At 56.0% G+C, this 17,078-nt stretch overlaps 1 protein-coding gene across 1 annotated transcript; it reads left to right on the plus strand.

The window, feature by feature from the left end:
- Positions 1–2,610: 2,610 nt before the first annotated feature.
- Positions 2,611–16,786, plus strand: RAPGEFL1 (Rap guanine nucleotide exchange factor like 1). The gene is made up of 15 exons (XM_070393225.1): positions 2,611–3,498; positions 6,268–6,346; positions 7,245–7,380; positions 7,572–7,669; positions 10,049–10,161; positions 10,354–10,521; positions 11,240–11,337; positions 11,448–11,570; positions 12,115–12,293; positions 12,430–12,520; positions 12,983–13,033; positions 13,368–13,455; positions 13,639–13,703; positions 14,068–14,122; positions 14,726–16,786. The coding sequence occupies exons 1-15, from the start codon at positions 2,976–2,978 to the stop codon at positions 14,848–14,850; spliced, it is 1,992 nt and encodes a 663-aa protein (XP_070249326.1). The 5' UTR covers positions 2,611–2,975; the 3' UTR covers positions 14,851–16,786.
- The last annotated feature ends 292 nt before the right edge of the window (positions 16,787–17,078 follow it).

A 17,078-nucleotide genomic window follows, 5' to 3' on the forward strand; every position in this document is an offset into this window, starting at 1 on the left:
CTTGGGGGTGGTTACTGGCAGGAGGAATGAGCGGTTTAAGATACTTCCCCCTCACCCCTGCCTCTTGCTTCCTCAGATCCCATTGCTCTCTGTTGCCCTGGTAACCAGCTCAGCAAGAAGAAACTCAAGCTCAGCAAAGCCCCCAGGTTCTCTGTCCTCCCAGCCTGCCTCTCAGTGGGCAGAACAGAAGAGTGTAAGGGCAGACAGAATGGGCCTTGGGTAGCCTTGCCCATCCCCTTCTGGAAGTCCATGGGCTTCTTGCCTGCATCTCCTTGCAGTTGTTAATACTACCCTCTTTCCCTCATTTTCTTCCACGATAGAGTATAGGTGCCCTCCAGCCCTCCTCCCCCTTGGGGTCAGCACACACGTCTGCTACCCTGTGGGCGAAAGATAAAGAATCCCAGAGGCTCAGTATCTGCAGCCCACTTGGGTTGGGGTGTCCCGCTGGGGCAGTGATTTTCAATCCTGGCTATTTGAATTACTTGGGGATCTTTTTAAAAATACCACAGTCCAGCGGTGTTGCTCAGTGGTTGAGCATCAGCCAATGAACCAGGTCACAGTTTGATTCACGGTCAGGGCACATGTCTGGGTTGTGGGCTCGATCCCCAGTGTGTGGTGTGCAGGAAGCAGCCAATCAATGATTCTCATCATTGATGTTTCTCTCTTCCTCTCTGAAATCAATTAAAAAATACATATTTTTAAAAATACCACAAACCTTGGCACCCTCTCAGTATTTTTTTAAAATATACTTTTAGTGATTTCAGAGAGGGAGAGAGAGAAACATCAATAATGAGAATTATTGATCGGCTGCTGCCTGCAGACCCCTTAGTGGGGATCGAGCCCGCAACCTGGGCTTATGCCCCTGACCAGAATCGAACCTAGGACCCTTCAGTCAGCAGGCCAACACTCTATCCACTGAGCCAAACCAGCTAGGGCTCTCAGTATTTTTGAAAAGTTCCCCTGGATTCCATTGTGCAGTTGGGGTAAGTACCACTGCTGTTCAAGGAAAACCATGACTCAATACTGGCTTTCCTCCCTGATTTAAGGTCTTGAACTTATTCTCTGCCTAATATCCTTGAGTAGTTGGAGGGATCCTGGGGTCCTGCTCCCAAAGCTTCCAGTTTCTAGAATCCTCTCTGCCCCTTTTATTTTCAGCCCCCACATTCTCCCCACTCGCCAGTTCTTCCCCCTTCCTAACCGACGATCCCAAATCCTGCCCAGAGAAGGTTACCAAGGCAACCAGCTTAATCTGGTAACTGTGGCATGTGCTGGAGTAGAACCCTCCCCTTTTCTTATTTGGTTCATAAAATGCCTGGAGAGCTCCAAGCCACTCCAGCCAGTTGCCCCTCTTAACCCCAGGGATATTAGGGTGTCTAATACAGGGAGCCCAAGAAGCTGATACTTGGGTCTCTATTTCAGCTTCTTAGCCAAAACTGTGCTCTCTCCTATTTACTGTTCCCTTTCTAAATCCACAAACATATGGGTATGCGAGCTCATTTCTGTGAACACATGCTCTAGCATACATAGGACCAGATATGCGCACACCCCGATATGCCAGTAGTGCACACCCTGTTCGATTCTACCACCACTCCCAGCCTTTAGCATTCCTGTCCCTGCCTGGTTGGTACACATTACGCGGGTGCGGCATTGTCCAAGGCGCCTCAGCCCATCTGGAACCTGGTGCCACTCCCCAACCTTGTTACCTTAATCTCGATGTGCTTACACTGAGTCTGTCTCTCTACCCACTTCCTCCTCAGGAACAGAATGCTCCTGGCATAGGCATCAGGAATAAGGACTATTTGGAGTGCAAATTTGGCACCACTTTCCCCACTCCATGGTTGTGTCAACTCTGGGGAGCTCGCTATACTTAATGATGTCAGATGGCAGCGCTGGGGCTTGTCACCCATCTCCACAGCCCTGCTTCTTTCTGCTGCCAGCTGGGCTTAGGTGCCCTTGTGCTCCTGGTCTCCTCCCCCTGCCGACTTGTCTCTTCTCACCCCAACTAGACCTGCCACAACCTGCTGCTCCCCACTTGGCTCCTACCTGCCTGCCAGTACCTGCCTTTCACAGGCCAGGCCCTCACCATCTATTGTGCCCTGCCAGAAAGGTTAGATGAGTGCCGCCTCCAGGGCCAATGCCAATCCACCCCAGGCCTTCCCAGCCCTTCTTGCAGGAAGGGAGATAAAGACCACATATTCCTGTAAGTGTGTCAACAGAGTAAACCATCTGGGTTGAGAGTGATGGATACCCAATCAGCAATCTTTGTAGGTCTCACCTGAGTACAGGTCGGTGGGTCAAGGCATGCAGGCCACAGACCTGCCCTGGATCTTTGAAATGACCCTAGGTTCCTCTGTAAGCCCCCGAGCCAGGAATCCCTCGCCCTTGGTGTATCACTCTTACTTTGCCCTGAATTTCTGCGTCTTCTCTGAACTCTCCATCCAACCCCACTCAGCTCCTTACAATCCCAGGTGGTCCCCGTAGCCCCCATGACCAGCCCCAACGCCCAAGTTCAAGCCTTCCAGGGGGCGGGCCTAGGAAGGGGAGGGGCGGGGCCTGGGCGGGGCCTGGGCGAGGGGGCGCGGTCTCCGCTCTTCCACCTTCCCCGCGGTCAGGAGCGCCGCCGCGTCCTCTCAGCCTTGCGCTCCGCCCGCTGCCTCCGCCGCCGCAGCCCGGCCCACGAGCGCAGTGCCGGGGCACCGGCCTCGCATCCGACCCACCCTTCGGGCCGCGGGCCGGCTGCAGCCGGCATGGGAGGCCACTAACGACGGGCGCCCCTTCCCTCTGGCACCTCCTCGGGCCACTGGCCACTGGACTCCGGCCAGCGAGCCTCGGGCACCTCTGGCCCCCGGTCCGGCGCCTGGCACGGCCCTCCGCTCTGCCCCTCCGGCTCTGAGCATCGCGTCCCCGCCCCCCCGCCCGCGCCCGGGACACCTGGGTCCCCCGGCGGCCCCGAGAAGAGGGGCGGGTGGGGGGGCATGAAGCCGCTGGAGAAATTTCTGAAGAAGCAGACGTCGCAGCTGGCGGGGCGAACGGTGGCGGGAGGTCCCGGCGGGGGCCCGGGGAGCTGCGGTGGGCCCGGCGGGGGTGGGGGACCTGGCGGGGGCGGCGGTTCAGCGGGGGGACCGCGGCCGCTGCAGCGGCGTCAGAGCGTATCTCGCCTGCTGCTCCCCGCTTTCCTGCGGGAGTCCCCCGCTGAGCCGGGGCTGGAGCCGCCCCCAGAGGAGGAAGATGGAGAGCCGGCGGGGGTCACGGAGGAGCTCGGCGGCAGCGGGGGACCCTGTTGGCTGCAGTTAGAGGAGGTGCCGGGGCCCGGGCCGCTCGGGGGAGGGGGGCCGCTGCGGTCCCCTTCCTCGTACTCCTCCGACGAACTGTCCCCGGGCGAGCCCCTGACTTCCCCACCCTGGGCCCCCCTGGGCGCCCCCGAGCGGCCGGAGCATCTCCTGAACCGGGTTCTGCAGCGGCTGGCCGGAGGGGCCACCAGGGACAGCGCCGCCTCAGGTAAGGAAGGAGTCGGCTGGCTCATCCACCCCGAGAGCAGGGGCTTGCCACCTGGTTCCTCGCCCTCGCCCTTGCAGCACGGGCTGGCGCTCTGCTGGAGCCCGGGCGTGGGGTTGAGTGGTCGGCCGAAGTGGGGTAGGGGCTCATCGGAGGAACAGGGTGGCAGGGCCACTTGGCTCCTGGTAGCAGCCTCACCCGCAGCTGGAGAAGAAGCTGAACCTCTGTCTTCCCTTAAGCCACCCTCCCTTCCCCCTGGACATTTTATCCACAGACTCTTGGGTCTCTGATGTTGATCACCTCCTTCTGGAGCCCAAAATTAGGGCCTGACACACTAAGATGGAAGCTGCCCAGAGCAGCCGTGCTCCCCTCCCCCCACCGAGGTGCCCAAGCCTGAAAGACCTTCCAGGAGTCCCCGGTTCGTTCGGTTTAGAAGCCCAGAGCAGAGGGCTGGCCCAACCAGTGGGGCAGTGCCAGACCGGCACAGGGCCTGAGCTGGGTTTGGGGCTCCGGCAAAGGGATGCATTGTCCTTAGCCGCTTGGGAGTGGAGGGAGGTGTTCCAGTTGGGGGCTGACTCAGAGATGTTGTTGGGGGAGAGATGACTGGGCAGACACCAGGGCCCTGTGGCGACCAGGGGGGTCTGGGCCTTTCCAACCCCCACCCTTCCCCTGGCAGGCCTCAGCACACCGCCTCTTTCAAAAAATAATAACCACACCCTGAGCGGCTTATTCCCTAAATGATGATGCTATTGCACCACTCCCCACCAGCACCCCTCCTAAGGGGACTTTGAGGAAACTGAGGCCCCAGATTGCTGGGTAGTCGCTAAAGTAAAAGACCTGTGGGTCTTTAGGCCTAGCTCTTGGCCTTTTGCTAAACCCAGCAGGGTCTGGGGATTGGGGACCCTGGTTGAGCATTTCAAGATGGGGGTTCCCCACTGTGCTCTCAGAGCTCTGCAGGGAGCCCTAGCCTAGGTGTGTGGGAGAGGGCTCCAGTCCCCTCGCTTTTTCTCAAGACCCGGGCCCTCTCTCCTTTGGCTCAGACTGTAGCTGCCCTGGGGAGCTGACACCTTTTGGATTTAATTAGAAAAATATCAAACACATACAGCTCTTCTAACCATAACTTCCCGCCTACGCTACACACCCTGTGTCTCTCTGACACATTCCCTGGGGAGGCTGTGCATTGGACCAGAGCCTGCCTTGGAGGAGACGGACGCCAAACTGTAGCCCCCACAGCAGCATCTCCCCCATTCTGCCCTGTGCTCTTCTTCCTTCGCTCTGATTTCGTTCACCAGTGGGATAAAGAGTATAGGACGGGCGTCAGGCATCTCTAGTCCTAGTCCCTCATCCCTGGAGCTGGGCATCGGAGTTGGGGGAGCACTCTCATTTTAAGAACATAGCAGGGTAGCTGGACAGAGAGGTAAAGGGAGAAACTGTTTTTCTGGTGCCTGGGTGCCACAGGCTCTGCCCAGTCTTTCCTGGGGAAGGACTCCTGATTTGACTGTCACCTGTATTATCTGGCCTGGCAGGCTCAATTCCCAGAGTAACTGGTTTGGGAAACAACCCCAAACCAGTCCCAGAATGAATGAGAATCAGTTTAACCTGCCGCTCTGATATTCTCCAATACACCCAATGTGCTTAAGCCATCTTGGTTCCCTCCCAGGGTGTGTGGGAGGAGAGGAGTTACAGACGGTACCCCAAACTAGCCAGTCTCTCCAAAGTCTAAGCAGCCCCATTGGACCCCTGGTTCTACCCAGGCAGTCTGCCTCGGGCATATTGAGAACAGATCAAAGGTTCAGGAGTGTGGGTTCTTAGCCCAGCTCCAGGCAAGTCCCTCCCAGCCCCGGGCCTCAGTTTCTTCTCATTTGTGAAGTGAAAGAGTCGAAGTAGAGGATCCGGTGTTGGTACTCCTCCTCCACCTTCCTGGCTAGAATTGGAGGCCAGGGATGGTGAGCCAAGGGCCCACAGAAGCCTTGGTTTTGTGTTGAGGCAGTGCCTGGGGACCTGGCCCTAACCTGTCCGGGTAAGGACACCTGGCTCCCTCCCTGCGCCCGGCCTGTTTGTGTGTGCCAGGCTGCCCTGCCCCACCCCAGGGCTGGATGCAAGTCAGGGCGACCTTGTACCTGGCTGACTGGCTGAGCCAGGCCCAGATGGGGGTGTGGAGGGGAAAGAAGTGGTGGGAGGAGCCACTCCCCTCCACCCTTCCATCATTAACCCGACGATCTCTGAGCATCTAGAGGACACAGGGTTTTTCTCTTTAAAGGCTTTAGGATCAAAGAAATGGCAGTTGCTCCATCTCCCTTTTAATCGGGCTGGTTCTCACCTGCCTAGTTGGAACTCAAAGCTGTTAGGTAGGGAGTGGGGAGGGGAGGAGGGACACACACACACACACCCTGCTGACCCTGACCTCTGTGTTTGGAAGTTGTCTCTGTCTAGAGACCTCTTTTCAGGGGGCTGATCTCAAGCTTGGTGTACTATCTGACCAGCTTCCCATACACACTGAAGAGAAGTGGGCGTGGCCATCAAAGGGTGCCCCCTCCTTCCCTCCAGCTGCCTTGGCAGCTGCCAACCCCACCCCTGCAGCGGCTGCCCAGAACCTTCACACACATGTGTGTGCGTGTGTGTGTGTGCACAGAGCATGATGGGGCAGGTGGCTGGGGCTTCAGTCTGGCTAAGGAGAACTCGCCCTTGGAGGCAAGAGAGTGGGGTGGGGAGTGTCCGGTTGGATCCTGGAAGTGCCCCTCTGACATCAGTGGTGCCGAATGATCTCTACAGATGTCCTGCTGGATGACATCGTCCTCACCCATTCTCTCTTCCTCCCCACGGAGAAGTTCCTGCAGGAGCTACACCAGTAATATCCTTTTGTGGAGCTTGCAAAAGGGGAGGTCAGGAGGGAGCCGCTCCCACCAGCCCACGTGTGATGTCACGGCCTAAGCTCTCCCTTACAAAACACCCTTGGGTTTCAGCCCCAGTTTTTCTGTCCACCAGCTGTGTGACCTTGAGCAGGTCGCCTAACCTCCCAGGGCCTCCGTTTTCTCTTCTATCAAATGAGGGTAAATAGCATCTGCTCTGCCTACCTACCGGGCTGCTGTGGAGATAGATCTGATCACAGATGTGGGAGCGCTTTGGAGATTGCAAAGCCCTGTGCAAACCTAAGGTGTTATTATTCCATTAAGAGTGCCTCTCTCCTCAGTGAATTGTTGCTCTAAACATCTGGTTGCCCAGTGAGTTATTACAGGGTCCGATGTAAACATCGGGCCGTGGCTGTGCTTCTGTAGGGTCTACTAGAGACGAGCCACTGGCTGGGCTCTTCATAGGGTCTCATGTAAGCATAGGGCCTCTCACTGAGTTATTTTAGGACCTAATTGCAAATGTCAGGCTGCTGAGTAGAATATCATAGGTTCTCTTAGAAACACCGGGCCTTACTTACAGGTGTGGTCAGGTTTGTGATGAGCACCATGACCTTTATCAGCCTGCTGTGAGCTCCGGGCGTGGGCTGGTGGAGGTTGGGTTGGTCCAGACAGGGTATCCTCAAGTGAAATTCAGAGGTGGGAGCTGGATGTGGTCACGTGGGTGCCATTCCTATCTACTCTGGGCTGGGGCATGAAGGGGTCTTGGTTCCAGGGACCCCTGGATCTCCTTCCTCCCTGGCCCCAAACCTAGAGAATATTTGGGGTAGTTTAGCCTCTCATCTCCCTTCCCACTTTCCTCGGGTCTGCCTGCCCAGGGTTTTTCCTTAACGTGGGGGTCAGCTTTGTTTTGGCAGGAGGTAGGGAGGGCCCCGAGGGACTGGGCCAGAAGCAGGCCTGTCTAGCCATGCTCCTTCATTTCTTGGACACCTACCAGGGGCTGCTGCAGGAGGAAGAGGGGGCCGGCCGCATCATCAAGGTGGGCCTGGGAAGAAAAGGCGGGTGAGCAGGCAGTTAGCTCTGGGAGGGGGCCCCTTTGAAGGAGCCATAGTCGTCAAGCGGGGTACTAGAAGGAGAAGGTGCCCAGGGGCCCTCGCTTCTCTGGTTCTCCTATGCTCGAAGGCATGGAGACCTTACAGAGCGATGCCCTCACTTCTCTCCTCTCCCCAGGATCTGTACCTGCTGATTATGAAGGATGAGTCCCTTTACCAGGACCTCCGAGAGGACACACTGAGGCTACACCAGCTTGTGGAAACCGTGGAGCTAAAGTGAGAGAAATCCCCACGCTCCTCTCATACAGGGGCTGCCTCTGGCTTTTTGGCTCCAGTGTGGTCTTATTTCAGTCCCTTTCTCTTACTGGAGAGCAGCACAAAGACTGTCTCCCAGTCACTGTTTTCCTCTCACCTGAGGATCTGTTCTTACTGACTTCACAGAGAGAGGAAGAGAGAAGGAGGGAGGAAGAGAGAGAGAGGGAAACATGAAACATCCATGTGAGAGAGAAACATTCATTGATTGCCTCCTGCATGCACCCAAACGGGGATGGAACCCAAAACCTGGACATGTGCCCTGACTGGGAATCGAACCTGCAACCTTTCGGTATATGGGATGACACTCCAACCAACTGAGTCACACTCAGCAGGGCTCCAGTCATATTTTTTTCCCCCATTCCAATGGCATACTAGTGAATATTTAACAACCAGCACTTCAGGGGAAAAAAAACAAACCCACCCTGATTTTGTAGCTTTTGCTGATTTTCATAGTATAAATTCCCTCATCATGGCTGATTTCAAGCTACCAACATGACATCACTGACTGCGAAGCTGGGAAGAGATGTGCAGTAGAGGCCATTGTATAGCGTTTTCGCCATACAAATACCATCGATGTAAATCACCGGAAGAGCATAGATAATAGTGAAATGTAGTAAGACAATTAGAATACTACTTTTTTGGGGGTAATAATTTGGCTGTAGGGTTAGAAACACATACACACACACACACACACACACACTGCAATTTAAAAAAAAATTTTTTTTGAGAGAGAAACATCGATTTGTTGTTCCACTTACTTATGCATTCATTGGTTGTTTCTCATATGTGTCCTGACTGGGGATCAAACCTGCAACCTTGGCGTATTGGGACAATGTTCTAACCAACTGAGCCACCTGGCCAGGGTTCACACACTATTTTTAAAGTAGCTTTATTTTAAAGCCAGTGGGCAAAATTTAGCAATCTGCTTTCATGAGGCAATGTGAACTGGCTTTAGGACACCACTGCATTCATCCATCCTTCCATCCACCCATCTGTCTGTCCATCTATCCGTCCATACCTTCGGCCCTTTCCGTTTCTCTCCCCTCGGTCCCCACCACCACAACCCTTATTGAGGCCTCATGATCCCTCACCTGGATTATTGCCACAGCCTCCAACCCAGGGCTTCGTTTTAATGGTCTATTTTTTAAAATATATTTTTATTGATTTCAGAGCTTCAGGGGAGAGGGATAAAAAGACAAAAACATCAATGATGAGAGAGAATCATTGATTGGCTGCCTCCTGCATGCCCCACCGTGGGGATCAAGCCCTCAACCTGAGCATGTGCCCTGACCGGGAATCAAACAGTGACCTCCCGGTTTATAGGGTGGACGCTCAGCCACTGAGCTAATGCCGGCCGGGCTTCAGCTTATGGTCTTGTGTCTGTCTCTCCCTTCTTATAGTGACACCAGAGAGAGAGATCTTTCCAACTTGACATCATGTTCCCTTTCCAAAAACATCTTGGCTCTCTATTGCTTATAAGACAAGAAAAGTTGCAATATCCTAGCACAGAATTCAACACCCTTCCCTTTCTGTCTTCTGCTAATTCTTCTCATCTCAACTCCTACATAGCCCTATGGCCACCACACTCCCTACACATCGCATCCCCTAAACTTTTGTGCTCTCCCAACTTCCTGCTGTCATTTAGATGGTCTATTCCAGAAGGACCTCTTCCCACCCCCTTCTCTTCCTGTTGTCCTTCAAGGGCCTGGTCAAATGCCATCTTCTCAATGAAAGTTCCCCAGACCTTCCCTTTTAGGAATAGCTTTCTCCCTCCCTTAAACCAACGTAACTCTCTGTGCATGTTTGTCATAGCACCTAGCACCTGCCTTGTGTTAGAAGTAGCTGTGTGCACATCTGTTTCCCTCCCAGAGTGTGAAGTTTTTGTTGGCAAAACTCAGCAAACAGCTGGTTACCTACACCTACCATGTACCAAGCAATGTTCTAGGCCCGGACGATGGAAAACAAAACCAGTAAGAACGAATATCAGCTCTCAAAAGCTCTCAAACTTGTAGAAGAGATAAGATACAAACATAAACAAATGTTAGCCCATTGTCCTGTAGCAAAAAAAAAAAAAAAAAAAAGGCAGCATGAAAAAATGACCTTTCCTGGTGGAAAGGGGTGGATCAGACAAGAATTCATGGAAGAGGTGGCATTTGATTTGGGTCACTTGGACAGTTGTCCCCTGCTGGCCATTGTCCTCACTTCTGACACCTCCCACCACTCTCTGCACCTGATGCCAGTGCATCCCTGACCCAGTTCTGATATCCCTGCTTGATGTTGCCTGCCTGGTGCTCCATATGCCCGGCAGGGCTTCCTGATGCCCAGCTGTGTCCATGCCAGGATCCCAGAGGAGAGCCAGCTGCCTAACAAGCAGGTGAAGCCACTCTTCCGCCACTTCCGCCGGATAGACTCCTGTCTGCAGACCCGAGTGGCCTTCCGGGGCTCTGATGAGAGTGAGTGTGGGCATTAGGAGAGGCGGGGCTTCCCGAGTGGCTCAGGGGGCCCAATGGGGTCTTGGTCACCCTCCATGGATTCTCCCTGGGTTAGGGGTGAGATGGAGGGGGGAACACCGGTGTCCTGGAGGGGACTATGCCAGTGCTGCCATTCTGCCCTCTGATGAAAGCCACCTTCCTGTCTCTGCCCAGTCTTCTGCCGTGTCTACATGCCTGACCACTCTTACGTGACCATACGCAGCCGCCTCTCCGCATCTGTGCAGGACATTCTGGGCTCTGTGACGGAGAAACTGCAGTACTCAGAGGAGCCTGCGGGGCGGGAGGATTCCCTCATCCTGGTAGCTGTGGCCTCTTCAGGAGGTGAGGGTCAGGAAGAACTCCGCTGGGACCCCCGGAGAGGAGAAACGCACAAGCCCAGTGCCTGGGGCGGGTAAAAACTGACTTCTCGGTCCTCGCTGCTCACTGTGGTGCTGGGACCAGCCGAGTGAGCATCTCCTGGGAGCTCATTAAAAATGCAGTATTTCAGACCCCAATTCCAGACCTGCTGAATCAGGATGTGCATTTTAACAAGATCCCCAGGCTATCAGTCTATGCACGTTTAAATTTGGGAAGCACTGGTCCAGGACACTGGGATGCTGACCTGGGCGCCTGCCTTACTCGTCTCGGGATCTCGTCCTTTAATCTCTTTGAGAACCTGAGGATGCTTTGTTTTTGAGGCTAAAGATGCAGGGTGCGCCTGCAATCCCTGTGGGCAGACAAAAAGCCTGTGAGGGAGTCATCGCCTTATTTCCCTCTAAGACAGGAAAAAGTTCCAGCTTTTCCAGTGTCACAGGGACGATAGAATGAGAGAGGCGCTGTGATAGGACATTGGGAGCAAAAAAGAGGTTATAAATGCAAAAGAAGCCATTCTTTGAAAAATGTCCGAAAAATAGAGCCTCCACTGGTGATACTACAAGTCCCATTAGTCTGGAATGTGTCCATGCAGGCGAGGAGTTGCTGGGTGGGATGGCGACAGTGGCTGGGATGTGTGAGGGTGCAGGTGGCCGGGCCTGAGGCAGAGCAGCTCGTTTTTCTGCAGAGAAAGTCCTTCTCCAGCCCACCGAGGACTGTGTCTTCACCACGCTGGGCATCAACAGCCACCTGTTTGCCTGCACCCGGGACAGCTACGAGGCGCTGGTAAGAAGGCCTTCACGAGGCCTGGGCTGGGAGCGATGGCTCGGAGGGGCTGGAGCAGAAACTCACAAGCCCAGCGGGGAGCCCAGCCCTGTCCCCCTGCCTGCCACCAGGTGCCCCTCCCCGAAGAAATCCAGGTCTCCCCGGGAGACACCGAGATCCACCGAGTGGAGCCTGAGGACGTTGCCAACCACCTTACGGCCTTCCACTGGGAGCTGTTCCGCTGTGTGCACGAGGTGCGACTGAGGCTGGTGCTGGGCCGGGGCCAGGAGGGAGGAATGTGCCACATGTGGGGGCCTGGAGCGAGACAGTTTCTGCGCCAAAAAGCCTGGTCAGACACCGACTTGCAGCATGTCCTTGGGGCAATGCAACACCAGGACCTCGCTAAGCCTTTGTCCCCCTCATCTGAGGAAACAGCAAAGAGACAGACCCCTAGCAGGTGGCTCGGGGCCCAAGCTGCTTACCCACAACCTGAACCGTGGTTTATTAGTACTTTTTGAGTATTTACTATTAAAGAAATAAAACAAGGCAGCGATAATAATGTCTGTTACATGGGTTAAGTGCCTGGCACCTAGTAAGTGCTCAATAGATGGTAGAGTATTATTCATGTTGGCTGTTTCCCCCCATCTCTGTTGCATTCTGTCCTGTCCCCGACTTTTCTATTTTCTACCCCTCCCGCCCCAACCCTCCTGCCTTTCCTTCCTCACCGTCTGGCACTGCCATCTTCCCACCCACACGCCCCGCACCCTGGCCGCCCCTCTGCCACCACCGTGGGTGCAGCTGGAGTTCGTGGACTACGTGTTCCACGGGGAGCGCGGCCGGCGGGAGACGGCCAACCTGGAGCTGCTCCTGCAGCGCTGCAGCGAGGTCACCCACTGGGTGGCCACGGAGGTGCTGCTCTGCGAGGCCCAGGGCAAGCGCGTGCAGCTGCTCAAGAAGTTCATCAAGATCGCGGCCATGTGAGTGCGGCCGGCTGGGAGGAGGGGGATAAGGTGGGGGGGCGGGGGAGCTAGCACGGAGGCCTGGGGTTGAGGGTGCGAGGGGCGGTGCCAGGGCCTTCTGACCGCCCGCTGACCCCGCCTCCCAACCCCGCAGCTGTAAGCAGAACCAGGACCTGCTCTCCTTCTACGCGGTGGTCATGGGGCTGGACAACGCGGCGGTCAGCCGCCTGCGGCTCACCTGGGAGGTAATGCGACCTCTTCCCTCTCCTCCCCTCCCCCCTGCACTGGCCTACCTGGGGATCTTGGCCGCCAGCCTGTCTTGACATCCTGGGCTCACCTCCATGGGAAGGAGGCGCCCACACAGCCCCAGGGTGCACCGCTCTGGTAATGGACCCTGTCCTTGTGCAGATGAGTAACGGAGGCCCCCTTGCGTGGGAGGGCAGGCAGCCCAGGCCAGGCGGCACACGGGGCTGTCCGCTGGCAGCCAGCACTCAGTGAGGCCCCCTGGTGCATGGCAGAGGCCTCTGTTTCCCCAGAATAATTCATGTCTCTGGGCTGCTTCCAGCCAAGGGGGCCTCCACTTCCCCACCCGCCGGCTGCCCGGCCCCTGCAAGACACACAGGCCCTCTCCCCTCTCACACCTGGGGATCCCATGAACCTCAAGGAGCTCCACTCTGACACTCCTTCTTCCTTCAAATTCTCCGCAGAAGCTGCCAGGGAAATTCAAGAACTTGTTCCGCAAATTCGAGAACCTGACAGTGAGTGGGTTTGGCTCTTTTATCTGCCCTCGGACTTGTACCCCAGAGACTCTCTGTTCCCATAAACCTTCTCCCTCAAGCTCCCCTTTCAAGGCTTTTAGTGCCTAGGATCCCCCTTCCCTTCCCACCATGCTGGGGGATTGCTCCCCTATTTTCCCTGGAAAAGACTTCCCTAGCACACCCCTGCCTGATTGGAGACCTTCCCCAGCACCCCCCAGCGACACCCCCCTCACACCCCTCTCTGCTAGGGCAGGGGGATGAGGGAGGAAATGGGGGTGTCTTTGGGGTACCCTGGACCTATCTGTCCCTTTATCCCTCTTCTGCGGAATGCCAGGACCCCTGCAGGAACCACAAAAGCTACCGAGACGTGATCTCCAAGATGAAGCCTCCTGTGATCCCTTTTGTGCCTCTGATCCTCAAAGGTGAGAGTTGTTCCCAAATGAGGCTCCTCTGTCCCCCTGCTTCATGCCCTAGTTCTGCCTCTCAGTCCCCTCCCAGCTGAGTGTCCAGAGGAGAGGAGCCCCCCAAGATTGAGTGGATTCCAGGGAAGGGGAAGGACCCTTTGAACCTCCTCTTCCTCACTTATTTCTCTCTTCATCCCCTAGACCTAACTTTCCTGCACGAGGGGAGTAAGACCCTGGTGGATGGTTTGGTGAATATCGAGAAACTGGTAGGTGGGACTGCCAACCCCGGTCCCTCCCCCGCTCCTGGCACCCCCTAGAGACAGCAGCCTTTCTCCCTGGTGCCCAGCTTGCCTGACAGACTCCGACTGTCTTCCTCGTGGCATCGCTGTGGCAACCCGCCCACGGGTGGGGTGGCAAAGCTGACAGGCAGGCAGCTCAGGGGGAGGGGCAACTCTACCTCCCCCTCATCTGGCACCCGGTGACACCTACTTCTCTGATGCTTCGAGACCCTCCAGAATTGGGGACCAGAGGGAGCAAAACCCACAGAGTTGGAGATCAGAGGAAGGGGGGCTTAAGAGGGGGAGCGTCTGTCTGTGACCGTCTCAGGGCTCATTCCTTGTCATCCCCCAGCATTCAGTGGCTGAAAAAGTGAGGACGGTCCGCAAATACCGGAGCCGGCCCCTTTGTGAGTACCCAGGGTCCTGAGAGCCTTACAGGGAGTGTTTACTGAGAGGGAGGGTTCTGGGGAGAAATGTTTATTTCCTTAAATTCGTCAGTTCTCCACGCTCTCCTGGGCCTCCGCATGGGCCCTCCTGCTCAACACCCGTCCCAGCCTGCACCCTTGTCCTCTGGCGTGTGTGTGTGTGTGTGTGTGTGTGTGTGTGTGTGTGTGTGTGTGTGTAGAGCAGCGGTTCTCAACCTGTGGGTCGCCAACCTGTGGGTCATGACCCCTTTGGGGCTCGAACGACCCTTTCACAGGGGTCGCCTAAGACCATCGGAAAACACATCTATAATTACATATTGTTTTTGTGATTAATCACTATGCTTTAATTATGTTCAATTTGTAACAATGAAAATACATCCTGCATATCAGATATTTACATTATGATTCATAACAGTAGCAAAATTACAGTTTATTGAAGTAGCAACGAAAATAATTTTATGGTTGGGCGTCACCACAACATGAGGAACTGTATTACAGGGTCGCGGCATTAGGAAGGTTGAGAACCACTGGTGTAGAGGAAGAAGGGAGTCTAGCAGCCTAATGAGCTCTCTCCTTACCCTCCAGGCCTGGATATGGAGGCATCCCCCCATCACCTGCAGACCAAGGCCTACGTGCGCCAGTTCCAGGTCATCGACAACCAGAACCTCCTCTTCGAGCTTTCCTACAAGCTGGAGGCGAATAGTCAGTGAGAACAGACGTTTCAGTCAGCCCTGCAGGGTCCTCGGGCACCTGCCACTCAAGCACTTTGCACCATGTCCCAACCCACCTCCGACATCTTTCCCCTGGAGCAACTTCCCGCCCCACCACGGGAAAGAGAGAGTCGGATGGACTTACTCTGGGACTCATAAGCCTGTTTATCCTGCTGAAGTCCTCTGCCCCCTTGCTCCTTCAAGCCCAGACCACGCTCTGCTGGCCCCTGCCCTCCCAGGGAAAAGGGGCACAGAGCTCTTTCCTCTGCCCCTTCCCATCGAGGTCTATTCCCGAGTAGAGTTCCCAACCTCCTCTTCCCACGCAGCAAGGAAAGTGGCCCACCCTCTGGTCCCCCATTGGGGGAGGCCTGGCAGCCTTCCTCTCCACCCCCTGTTCTCATTCCCCCGGGTCAGGACTGGGCCCCCTGGCTGCACCCTCTGAGTATTATGTTGCCCTCGTGTCTGTGTGCGTGTGGGCGTGTGTGTACGTGTGCCCCCCTTCAAGGAGCAGAAGTGCACCTGGTCATTGAGGCAGGGTGTTGTGTGTGCTAGGGGGATGAGGGGGGAAGGTCCTTCTGTTTGGTGCTACCCTTGTCTACTCTGCCCCTGGGTCAGTGCATTGTGGGTGCTTTCCCCACGCCCACACTCCCTGCTCAGTTACTCCTGCTGCCCTGCACCCCCGGGCTTGTGGGCGAAGCTGCTGGTGAGGACAGGGAGCAGCGGCAGGTGGGAGGGGTTACCCACCAGCCCTCGGGAACGCGCCCCCCACCCCAGGCCAGGCCTCCTGAAGGTCCCTGGGTGGGCTCCACTGAGAGGATAAAAGATGCTCAGGGAAACACAGGCCTACGCTGCCTCTAGGACCCGCCTTCTGTGTTCCAGGGGGATGTGGTGAGGTGGTAGCAGGAGTTAGGGGTACCTGCCGCCTACACTCCTGCTTCTGGGGTGTCTCACTGCTAAGGAGGGAGTCGTCACCCCCCTTCTGGCTCTGTGTCTGACACTAAGAACATGATCTATCCTTTGCCCTGTCCTTAGTCCCTCTTGGTCCTCCCTGTCAAGCTGGGGTGGGGTGGATCCCTGTCCCTGGGGGCAGGCAGACCCCCAAAGTGGGGGAAGGAATGGCGGAGACTGTAAAGGCAGACTGGACTCTAGCGATGCCTTTATTGCCTCTGTCTCCCCTCCCGCTCCCATCGCGGGCCTCCCGGGCTGAGGGGTGCAGGGGCTCCTGGCAGCTAGTGGGTGAGATTGCCAGGCGCAGCCTCACCCTCCTTTCTGGCACCACCTCTTTCCCTTCTGAAGAGGCAGCAGCAGCAGCAGCAGCAGAAGAAGCAGCAGCTGCTGCTCCTGCTCTGAGGATGTATATATTTTTTACCCAAAGCTCTGGAATTGTAATTTTATTTTTTAAAACTCAAAAGAGGGAAAGAGCCTTGTATCATATGTAAACAGTGTACCATAGGTTATGTTGTACAGTCCCTTTTATACAGTGGCCTGTCTTGTTCCTGCGGCAAAAAATGTCTATGGATTCCTGCCCCCACCGCCGCAGCTGATGCAGCCCCTGCGTCCCACCCCCTCCCCCCTCCCCCCCTCCCTCTGTCCCTTAAAGACAGGGACCAAGGCCCTCCTCCTGCTCCCTGCCTCCTCCCTGCAGCTGCTGATGCACCCCCTTTCACTCTTCTCCCTGAAGCCGCCCTCCCTCCCGACCCCTCAGCAGCCTTCTCACTCCAGCTCCCACACCCTCCTCCACCACTGGGCCCACTGGTCCGGTGTTGGCTGCTGTTCTCCCCTAGCCTTGCCGCCTGCCCTGCTGCTTCCCCGGGGCCTCCAGACCTCTCCCCCTGCCCACAGCTTTAACAGAGGGAACCATGTGTGCCGTACAGGCTCAGTTGGCATTGCAGAAACTGCTGGGTGGGAAAAAAGCGGATAAAGTCTCATGAATCAATCCTCCTGCTGTTCTCCATTCTGTTTCTTCGAGGCCGAGGGAGGCGAGAGGGGACTGCCTCTCAGTGTGCTGGGCTCCACAGCAAGAAGGTTCTGGAATGACTTTGAAAATGTGGGTGAGAGCCCTAGCCAGTTTGGCTCCGTGGATAGAGCTTTGGCCCATGGACTAAGAGGTCCTGGGTTCAGTTCTAGTCAAGGGCACGTACCTTGGTTGCAGGCTCGAGCCCCAGCCTTGGTCGGAGCAGGTGTGGGAGGCAACCCATCGATGTCTCTCTGTCACGTCAATGCTCCTC

The sequence above is a fragment of the Myotis yumanensis genome, unplaced genomic scaffold (genome assembly GCF_028538775.1).
Source record: "Myotis yumanensis isolate MYYU_CA2020_CCGP unplaced genomic scaffold, mMyoYum1.0.hap1 SCAF_16, whole genome shotgun sequence".
Classification (NCBI taxonomy): domain Eukaryota; kingdom Metazoa; phylum Chordata; class Mammalia; order Chiroptera; family Vespertilionidae; genus Myotis; species Myotis yumanensis.

Excerpts from the sequence above, each read along its gene's own strand:
- RAPGEFL1 (XM_070393225.1), top strand. The coding sequence starts at position 2,976 with ATGAAGCCGCTGGAGAAATTTCTGAAGAAGCAGACGTCGCAGCTGGCG. Across the intron at positions 10,162-10,353 it reads CTTCCGGGGCTCTGATGAGA|TCTTCTGCCGTGTCTACATG; the intron begins GTGAGTGTGGGC and ends GTCTCTGCCCAG. Across the intron at positions 13,034-13,367 it reads GCAAATTCGAGAACCTGACA|GACCCCTGCAGGAACCACAA; the intron begins GTGAGTGGGTTT and ends GCGGAATGCCAG.